The sequence below is a fragment of the Bubalus kerabau genome, chromosome 10 (genome assembly GCF_029407905.1).
Source record: "Bubalus kerabau isolate K-KA32 ecotype Philippines breed swamp buffalo chromosome 10, PCC_UOA_SB_1v2, whole genome shotgun sequence".
In the NCBI taxonomy this organism is placed as follows: domain Eukaryota; kingdom Metazoa; phylum Chordata; class Mammalia; order Artiodactyla; family Bovidae; genus Bubalus; species Bubalus kerabau.
In genome coordinates, this window is record NC_073633.1 from 33,354,579 (window position 1) to 33,365,309 (window position 10,731).

The following is a 10,731-nucleotide window of genomic DNA, read 5'->3' on the forward strand; positions in this document are numbered from 1 at the left end:
GTGACTCAATCCAGTATTCTTACCCTGGAAAATCCCATGGACAGAGGAGCCTAATGGTTTGCAGTCCACAGGATTGCAAAGAGTTGGACAAACTGAGCAATTAAGCATGCATGCAGTAATTAAGAGGTCACGCAAAGGCAAAAATAATTTGGGGGTTAGAGGAACTGTCGGAGAAGGCAATGGCACCCCACTCCAGTACTCTTGTCTGGAAAATCCCATGGACAGAGCAGCCTGGTAGGCTCCAGTCCATGGGGTCGCGAAGAGTTGGACATGACTGAGTGACTTCACTTTCACTTTTCGCTTTCATGCACTGGAGAAGGAAATGGCAACCCACTCCAGTGTTCTTGTCTGGAGAATCCCAGGGATGGTGGAGCCTGGTGGGCTTCCGTCTGTGAGGTCGCACAGAGTTGGACACGACTGAAGCGACTTAGTAGTAGTAGTAGTAGCAGTAGTAGTAGAGGAACTGTATTTTACTACTGACCTTTTCTTCACATGCCTAGCATATTTAGGTTGATTTGTGGAGACCTTAGATTGAGTTGATGTAAGAGAGGTGTTTAGTTTGTACCATAATATTTATATTTGAGTTAACGTTTACTCCTAAAATACGTTCCTTCTTCCTTTACTTTTTTTTGATTATTGAACATTTTTAAAGTATAATATGTAAATATGCTGTAATTAAAATAGTCATATGTTGAGCTTTATATCATACATCCTTTATATCAGCTGTATATTAGTTCATTGATGTCAGCTCCGATAATGGATGGGTCGAGTTTTCTTTTTCCTCTTTTAGCATGTGTTGAACACAGTTATTCTGTGTAATTTAAATTCTTAGTTTTATTATGAAACCAATAATGCTATGCTATTGGTATGCTATGCTATGAAACGTGATGCTATGAAAAATAATTCTTTAGAAACAAATTACTTTCTCATATATTTTTGAAGTTAAATTGTTGTCTTAGAATACTTTGTCCAGATTCTAATATTACTTGCTATTGGCTACTCAGACCAAGGATAAAACTTGACTAATATCCTGCAAATATATTTATAAATATTTTGGGGGTAATAAATGGATTGTTGCAAAGTAATTGAACCTTATTAGCTATTGACTTTCTCATGTCTTTTTAGAGGCATAAAATTTTAAAAATATATATTTATATATAAAACTAGTATGTTAATATCTAAACTGTAAAGAACGTTATCATGACTTTTTATATATTTTAGGATTGCAAGTGTGGACATGGAGGGGGGCTAGTAGATTTACCATATGCACTTTATATAAGTTTGAGAGTCTTTAAAAAATACTGAAAATACTGCGAATTCCCTGGGGTTCAGTAGTGGGGACTCGGCACTTTCATTGCAGTGAGCCTGGGTTCAACCCTCATTGGAGAATTAAACTACAAGCCAAGTGGCCAGACCAAACAAACAAAAAACTGAATACTGGAGGGAATGAGAGTTGTTAAAACAGGATATTTGTTGATTAAAAACTAATTTATTTTTATTTATTCTTTTTACTTTGAATTTTGAATAAAGCTGTCGTTCAGTTGCTAAGTCATGTCTGACTCTTTGCGACCCCATGGAATGTGGCATGCCACATTTCCCTGTCCTTCACTATCTCCTGGAGTTTGCTCAAATTGATGTCCATTGAGTCAATGATGCCATCCAACCATCTCATCCTCTGTTGCTCCCAACTCTTGCCTTCAGTTTTTCCCAGCATCAGGGTCTTTCCTTGTGAGTCAGCTTTTCACATCAGATGGCCTAAGTATTGGAGCTTCAGCTTCAGCACCATCCTTCCAATGAATATTCAGGGTTGATTTCCTTTAGGGTTGACTGATTTGATCTCCTTGCTGTCCAAGGAGTCTTCTCTAGCACCACAGTTCGAAAGCATCAATTCTTAGGAGCTCAGCCTTCCTTATGGTCCAGCTCACACATCCATTTATGACTACTGCAAAAACCATAGCTTTGACTATATAGACCTTTGTCGACAAAATGATGTCTCTGCTTTTTAGTACGCTGTGTAGATTTGTCATAGCTTTTTTTCCAAGGAGCAAGCATCTTTCCATTTTGTGGCTACAGTCACCATCCTCAGTGATTTTGGAGCCCAAGAAAATAAAATCTGCCACTGTTTCCATTTTTTCTCCATCTGTTTGCCATTAAGTGATGGGACTGGATGCCATGATCTTAGTTTTTTGAATGTTGAGTTTTAAGCCAGCTTTTTCACTCTCCTCTTTCACCTTTATCAAGAGGCTCCATTAGAGTGGTATCATCTGCATATCTGAGGTTGTTGATATTTCTCTGGGCAGTCTTGATTCCTGCTTGTGCTTCATCCAGCCCCTCATTTTGCATGATATTCTCTGCATATAAATTCAATAAGTAGGGTGACATGTAGCCTTGACGTGTTCTTTTCCCAATTTTGAACCAGTCTGTTGTTCCATGTCCAGTTCTAACTGTTGCTTCTTGACCTGCATACAGTTTTCTCAGGAGGCAGGTAAGGTGATGTGGTATCCCATCTGTTTGAGAAGTTTCCACAATTTGTTGTGATCGACACAGGCTTTTGTGTAGTCAGTGATGCAGAAGTAGATGTTTTTCTGGAACTCTCTTGCTTTTTCTATGATCGAATGGATGTTGGCAATTTGATCTGTGGTTCCTCTGCCTTTTCTAAATCCAGCTTGTACACCTGGAAGTTCTCAGTTCAGGTGCTATTGAAGCCTAGCTTGAAGGTTTTGAGCCTTACTAGCGTGTGAAACGGAGAAGGTGATGGCACCCCACTCCAGTACTCTTGCCTGGAAAATCCCATGGATGGAGGAGCCTGGTGGGCTGCAGTCCATGGGGTCTCGAAGAGTCGGACACGGCTGAGCGACTTCACTTTCACTTTTCACTTTCATGCATTGGAGAAGGAAATGGCAACCCACTCCAGTGTTCTTGCCTGGAGAATCCCAGGGACGGGGGAGCCAGGTGGGCTGCCATCTATGGGGTCGCACAGAGTCGGACACGACTGAAGCGACTTAGCAGCAGCAGCAGCGTGTGAAATGAGTGCAGTTGTATGGTAGTTTGAACATTATTTGGCATTGCCTTTCTTTGGGATTGGAATGAAAACTGACCTTTTCCCGTCCTGTGGCCACCACTGAGTTTTCCAAATTTGCTGGCATATTGAGTGCAGCACTTTCACAGCATCATTTTTTAGGATTTGAAATAGCTCAACTGGAATTCTATCACCTCCACTAGCTTTGTTTGTAGGGATGCTTCCTAAGGCCCACTTGACTTTGCACTCCAGGGTGTCTGGCTCTAGGTGCGTGATGGTTATCTGGGTCATGTAAGACCTTTTTTGTATAGTTTTGTGTATTTTTGCCACCTCTTCTTAATATCTTCTGCTTCTGTTAGGTCCTTGCCGTTTCTGTCCTTTATTGTGCCCATCTTTGCGTGAAACGTTCCCTTAGGTATCTCCAGTTTTCTTGGAGAGTCTTTCCCATTGTATTGTTTTTCTCTATTTCCTTGCATTGTTCTCTTAAGAAGACTTTCTTATCTCGCCTTGCTATTCTCTGAAACTCTGCATTCAGTTGGGTGTATCTTTTCCTTTTTTGAATAAAGTAGTCTAAGCAGTTAGAAATATTTTCCTAAAATACAAAGTTTTATTCGCCTTTTCACCTTGGATAAAGAGTACTGCCTGCTTTAACTTTTAAGGACTGGTTGCAGCAGTGGGATTCATATTTGCAGATTTATTCCTGTTGATTGGATACTTGAAGCATAACTTTTAAAAAAAAAGGCCCTTATCAGTTTAATCATTGTGGGGTGGGTGACAGTAGAGAACAAAGAAGGACTTATATAAGATACTAATAGTCTTGACCAGTGTTTTGTAAGTGTGCATGATAAATTAGTTTCAAATAAATGGGACTTCCATTTCTGACATTTTGGCCAAATGAAAAATTTTAGAAATGCTGGATAAAACATGATAAAAATTTCCTTTTAAATGTACAACTCCCCCAAAAGTAAGGGAACGCCCCAGAGAATAAACTGCTTTCCCACCTGGGGGATTTATTATTCTCTCACCAAAAGGCTTAGATTTTATTAGCAGTGTGTAGATGGAAGGCAGGCTTTGGGCATGCTAGGAGTCAGTCAGACTAGAGACTTGTTCCCTCCTCGACCCTTGGCCTGAAATCCAAGAGATCAGATTCCCAACCTGGCCTGGCTTTTGGAGGGAAAAATCTCTCCTGAAAATTGATAGTCATACCCTCATTGAAATTTAGGGTATGTACTTATTACTTCCTGCATGATCCAAAAAATTCCATTCTGAAAAATTAATAAGATGGTCCCTGGTCATGATCCTGGACTCCTGGCAGAGACAAGTGCATAACCTCTCTGGAGGCAGATACTCTCTGTCCACACCCACACATAAGTAAAGTCTACTTATAAAAAATACCCAAGAAAACAATGTCCATGGAGTCAGCAGATGAATCAGACCTCTAATAACTCTAATTTTATTTGTTTATTTTTGGCTGTGCCGTGGCTTTGTTGTTCTGCAGGCTTTTCTCTAGTTGCAGCAGACGGGCTACTCTCTAGTTGTGGCGTGAGGGCTTCTCACTGCGTGGATTCTCCTGTTGTGGAGCGCCAGCTCTAGGGCTCCAGGGCTTCGTTAATTGTACCTCCTGGGGTCTAGAGCACAAGTTCAGTGGTTGTGGCACTCGGGCTTAGTTGCTATATGGCATGTGCGATCTTCCCAGATCAGGGATGGTACTCATGTCTCCTGTGTTGGCAGGTAGAATCTTCACACTGAGCCACCAGGGAAGCCCTGAGAACCCTAGATAGTATAACTATTGGATATAGACTATATAAAATGGTTTAAAGTATATTTAAAATGCTTTAAACAAAAATACTTATTGCCATAATACCAAAATAGACCATAGATAATACCAAATAGACCATATGAAAAAAAAATTTGAAATTTTGCTTTGGAATATAAAACTCAATGGATGTGCTGAGCAACTGAACAGAAGTTTGATAAGTTGGAGGACAGATCAGAAAAATTAGCCAGAAATCAATACAGATGAAGGAAAAGACTCTGTGAGAGTTTAACAAGATGTGGAGTCAAGAATGAAAAAGGGCTACCCTGATGGCTCCGTGGTAAAGAATCCGCCTGCCAATGCAGGAGACATGGGTTTGATCCCTCATCCAAGAAAATCCCACATGCCATGGAGCGACTAAGCTCTTGCACCACAAGTATTGAGCCTGTGCTCTAGAGCCCAGGACCCGCAATTAATGAAGCCCTCCAGCCCTAGAGCCGGTGCTCCGCAACAAGAGAAGCCACTGTAATGAGAGGCCTGCTTAGCAATGAAGACCCAGCACAGGCTTCCCTGCCCCCTCTGTCCGCCCCCCCATAAAAGAATGAAATGGTCTAACACTTGTCTAATAGAAGCTCCAAAAGGAAACGATAAGAGGAAGTGGGGGAAACAATTTTTAAAAAGTACACTGAAATATGTGTGGACATGGGTGATTAAAATTCATAGCATGTCTGGTAAAAATGTAATGTTAACACCTATGACACTGTTGCAGGACTTTCCTGAATCATGTTTTTCTTGCAAAATGCCCTTTGCAGTTAGGTATACCCCATAATGCATATCTCAGACAACCAAAAAATTCTACATTTTTATATATTTATAGCAAAATAAGTTTGTTATTAAATAAAATCAAAGAGCTTTAGAGCTGGAGGAATTCCAGAAGAACTTCTGGTATAACCAGAAACATTAAGAACTTAAGACTTGCAAGCCTAGGTATTAACAGATCTGTAACTAGAAACTAGGTCTCGTGATTCCAAATCTAGTTTCTTCTCTACATTTTGCTAAGTATTTTAGACATATAGATGAAGCTACTTTGATCAGATTTTCAAGATCAAAAATTAAAATGCCAAAGCATTCTGGAAAAAGCTAAAGGTAATTAAGGCATTGCCAATATATTATAAGCAGTTCTTTTAACTAGTAGTGCTTGTAATAGGATTACTGATGCTTTTTTCATGTTGCTTTATCAGAGCAAGATACGTGAATTACATCAAAACATCAGAAGTGGTCAGACTGCCCTATCCTCTCCAAATGAAATCTTCAGGCCCACCTTCTTACTTTATTAAAAGGGAGTCTTGGGGCTGGACAGACTTTCTGATGAACCCAATGGTATGTATCAGGCTATACTAAAGTACCTTTACTAATCTCTAATTTGCTTATAGGCAATTGAAAAATCCTAATCCTGTGATAGGAAAGCTGGGGTCAGATTGTTGGATGAAAGGATTATTGTGACTAGTTTATGAATTTCAAGGAAATAATAGCTTTGGTACTACATAATGAAAAAAATAGTATCAAGAATGGCATGGTAGATTTGACATAGAAATGTGCAGCAGAAATTAGATAAATAGTTATGTTTAAAATTCACACAGAATGAGTATGTGGTAAGTCTCCACGGGGTTGCAGAGAGCCAGATCCGACTGAGCAACTAAACACACACACAGTCATGTGATAAGTCACACATGTAATAAGTCATGTGATAAGTCACATGTATGGTAAGTCACACATGTATGGAGTTAGCTCTCCTTCATACTACCTGCATATTAGACCATTGATGAATGTGCCATCACTTAATAAATTGCCCTCTTGATGGGACATGTACTTTTTTTTCCTCTCTCTTTCTTTTGAATATGGAATGAACAGAAAAGTTATTCTGTGGTCATCTAAGTACTTGGTATTTTCATGAAATGATATTACGGTATCCACTAATATAAAATTCTAATAGCATAATTCTTCAGAAAAAAGTTAACTTTTTTTTCTTTGCTGTTTTTTGAAACTTGAATTATTACCTTAGAATTATCTAAGTGTTAATCATATTTCTTGATGATAGCTATTTAGATCACAAATAGGGATGTTTCAGGCTGTACATCCTTTGAGAGGAATAAATTAGTACCTGGAATCTGCAGTTAGGCCTGAGGAAGCAGGAGGGTAGAATGGATGGACGAAATCAGTAGTGAGACTCCAAAGCTAATTGAGAAATATCTTCCATGTTCTCATTTCTGAAATTTCCATGGGAACGTATGCAGTGTGAGAAGATCCTAGGTCATTTTTTAAAACTTGTCTGCTATAGTAGTTGCCTAGTAGTATATTGTCGGAGAAGGCAATGGCAGCCCACTCCAGTGTTCTTGCCTGGAGAATCCCAGGGACGGCGGAGCCTGGTGGGCTGCTGTCTATGGGATTGCACAGAGTCGGACACGACTGAAGCGACTTAGCAGCAGCACTAGTATATTGTACGTTAGAAGGGGGATATTTTGTTTTCTCCAAAAACCGCAAGTCGTCTGGAAAAAGCTCAGCTGGTCATCACGATCACCAATCTCAGTGGCAGACTGCAGATTGAAGAAAGTGAACGAATAGTTCTGTTTGCAAACTGTTTGTGTTAAATAAAACTCTGAACTCTGCAAAATAATAGGTAGCACAGATATGAAGCGAGGTGTCTGTATAAAGTCCACACAAACTTATAGATAAAGCTCTAATATTACAACAGTGCACCTTGCTGTCAGCAGGGCTCATTCAATAAAATTCAAGTGGTGACTGCTAGTTTTATTCTATTTTACAGTATTTAATTCCATCATTGTTTGTTAAGTTCAGATTTTGTACTACAGTTAAGTAGGGAAAACATTTTCTGAATGTTTTTTCTTTCATAGGTTATGATGATGGTTCTTCCATTATTGATATTTGTGCTTCTGCCCAAAGTGGTCAACACAAGTGATCCTGACATGAGGCGGGTAAGATGACTGAACCATGTTCTGATGCCTGGTCATCCGTTATGGCTGAATGGCTTGCATTTGTCCAGCTTTATCCTAATTCCCAAGCCAAATTCATCTATAGGTTGTGTTGATACAGTATTATATGTTTCTGGTATTTAGTTGTTTCCATTGGACCAGATAAATTCAGTTGGATCTGTCTGATAAAAGCCTGGATCTCTTCATATAGTTAAGACATTCTATTTAGTACTTGCCTCTTTGTGCCTCACTTGTTAAATAGTTGAAATGCATAATGATTCTGGTATACCTAATCTAAATATTTCACTAAATGGTAGCTTCTTATAATCTACCTTTATTTTATAAAGTTCTTCAGAGTATATGCCTTTAGTTTATGTTCAGACACACAAAAGACATTTGGATAAACCACAGGAGAAAATAGAATAGTGGTTTTCAAACTCGACCACAAGATCATACTGTTTGGTGAGGGGGATAGGAGTTGCCAAGTAAGATGCTTCAAATTTAGTCCCACCATCTCATCTCTTTTAAATATTGGCTTCTGTATAAAATCTTCAGAATTGAAAAAGAAAAAGTTATCTATTCTTCAACTCAAACCATCAACATACATCTCCCGAATTCCAGGTTTTTCTGTTGTATTTAATATACTGATGTATTTACACCTATTGAATACTGAATAAATATTTATTATCAATTTTTAGGTTCTAGATACAGGGGATACAAAGATGGGTTATATGTCATCTCAGTTGTCAACAAGCCCAGTTAAATATAGGAAATAGAATGGATTTATAAAGCACTCTTCTTTCCATCAGAGGATTGTGCGTGTGTTTTAAATGGAAAAATAAGCTATCCATAAATAAAAATGTCTGCTGAGGTACTAGGTGATTAAGTTCTGTAAAGGCATATATCCCATGCTGGAATGGCAAAAAAAAACTTCATGAAAGAAGAACACTTGATGATGTTTCAAAATGTTTTATTGCTAAGTTTTGGCGTCTTTGCCTCAGTGTTGGTTGGAAAGTGTACCTCCTGTATCCTTGTATCTGTTAAGGCAGTTAACTCTCTGTAGTATCAACAGAAGGAAGCATTAGAAGTCATACTGGGTTAAAAATTCATTTCTTGCAAAATGCTTTTCACATAGTATGCAGTGTAAAAAGTTGTTCATTTAAGAGCTTCAGAATTGAACAGATTCAAAAATAGAGTTGATGTATTTTTGCAGAGATTCAAAACCTGTTACTATATACATTTAATTCTTGATTACTAGGGGATGTTAATATATGTGATTTATATTTATAATTTTTCTTTTCCTGGGCTTATTTAAAGCATTTTCTCCTTGAAAACTCATATATAAATTCTACCTTTGGGGAGAAAGCCCTAACTAATAATTGAATTGAAAACTCAATTTTAAATGATAGATAATAGGGTATTTCCTATTTTTTTCATGTCTGAACCAATACAATTATGAATTCACTTTTGTAATGTCACATGAAATTCAAATGAGGCAGACATTAATATTGTCAAAAGTGGAACAGTACTTTAGAGATTGTTGGCCCAGTAAGGGGTAGGACAGAAACCTCAAAATAAAAGTACTATTTCCTTAGGTCCTTCCAGTGACAGTAACATTTTAACATTTGTGTTGCTTGCTTTAGATGCTGTAACTGAGGTGACTCAAGTCATACAGTGTTCATAGATTTACTAAGGCCCTTAGGAATCAAGTCTTGGAAATACTATAGTTATCTTCAAACTTTTCTGATAGCTTGATATGTAAAGATTGATATTCTAGATAAATGGATCTAGAAGAAGCATGAGTTTAAAAATACTTGTTAAAATAAAGTATTTTAATCAGAAAACAAAATAGGTGGCAGGAATATAATCACATTATGTCCATTATCAGAGAAAATCCCCTTTACAAAAACATAAATGGAATCAAACCCCAGGCAACACTTTTGAGCATTTACTGAGGTCAGAATGCTGAGTGATACAAGGGGAGCATGAAACATGGTTTCGAAATGCTGTTGGGTGTGACATTACGTCATTGCTCAGAACCGGTACCTTTTTCGTTTCTCTCCTCCTTCCTTAATGGAAGTGTTAGTTGCTGGATGACTTGAAGGATCCCTGTGACTTTCATATCAATGTGCTTTGCCTTCCTACAGGAGATGGAGCAGTCAATGAATATGCTGAATTCCAACCACGAACTGCCTGATGTTTCTGAGTTCATGACAAGACTCTTCTCTTCAAAATCATCTGGCAAATCTAGCAGTGGCAGCAGTAAAACAGGCAAAAGTGGGGCTGGCAAAAGGAGGTAGTCAGGCAGGCCAGAGATGGCATTTGCACAAACGCAGTAACACTGGTGACATCCATGTCCCGAGGGAAAGCCGTGTGAAGCAACTACTGTAAACTGAGTCATCCTGAAAGTTGATCTCTTACAGCTGTCGTGTGTGATAACTCTTCAGCACAGGTTTTGTATTTGGTACACAAGGAAACCCAGCTTTCATCCTTTGTCTGTATGAGGTCAACATTGATGTCACTGAATTAATTACAGTGTCCTATAGAAAATGACATTAATAAATTATATGAAGTACGATACATTATGTATATTAAAATAAGTCTTAATCCAGAGATAAAGTTATTTTGTCATTTTTTTTCACTTTAATGTTTCCTTTAGTCCTTACGGTTTTCTTCTGTCTTTCATTATATGAGGCTTGAACTTAACCTTTCCTGTTTAAAAAGAGTGCTTAGTGTTTTTAGAACAGCATGCACCATGGGTTTCTGTGTAACTAGACTGTTTAAAATTCTTAGTCCTGCCCTGTAGTTTTAACATTCCCTGATATTTGAAGTAGAATCACATGTTCCTGATAATAGTTTTAATTTTTATTATTACAGCTGGTTTCAGAGTGTGGATGTATGAATTAGAGTGGATGTTATCAGTCTTTAAATTCTGGTTACCATCTGTGGTTTCATTTTATAATTAT

The 10,731-nt window shown here is 38.1% G+C and overlaps 1 protein-coding gene across 1 annotated transcript in view; it reads left to right on the forward strand.

Moving 5' to 3' along the window:
* Positions 1–10,401, forward strand: part of EMC7 (ER membrane protein complex subunit 7) — a 15,584-nt gene extending 5,183 nt beyond the window's left edge. Inside the window, exons 3-5 of the mRNA XM_055537256.1 lie at positions 6,017–6,155; positions 7,688–7,768; positions 9,913–10,401. Of these exons, the coding sequence (XP_055393231.1) occupies positions 6,017–6,155; positions 7,688–7,768; positions 9,913–10,065 (373 nt within the window). The 3' untranslated portion in view covers positions 10,066–10,401. The remainder of the gene's footprint in view (positions 1–6,016; positions 6,156–7,687; positions 7,769–9,912) is intronic.
* The last annotated feature ends 330 nt before the right edge of the window (positions 10,402–10,731 follow it).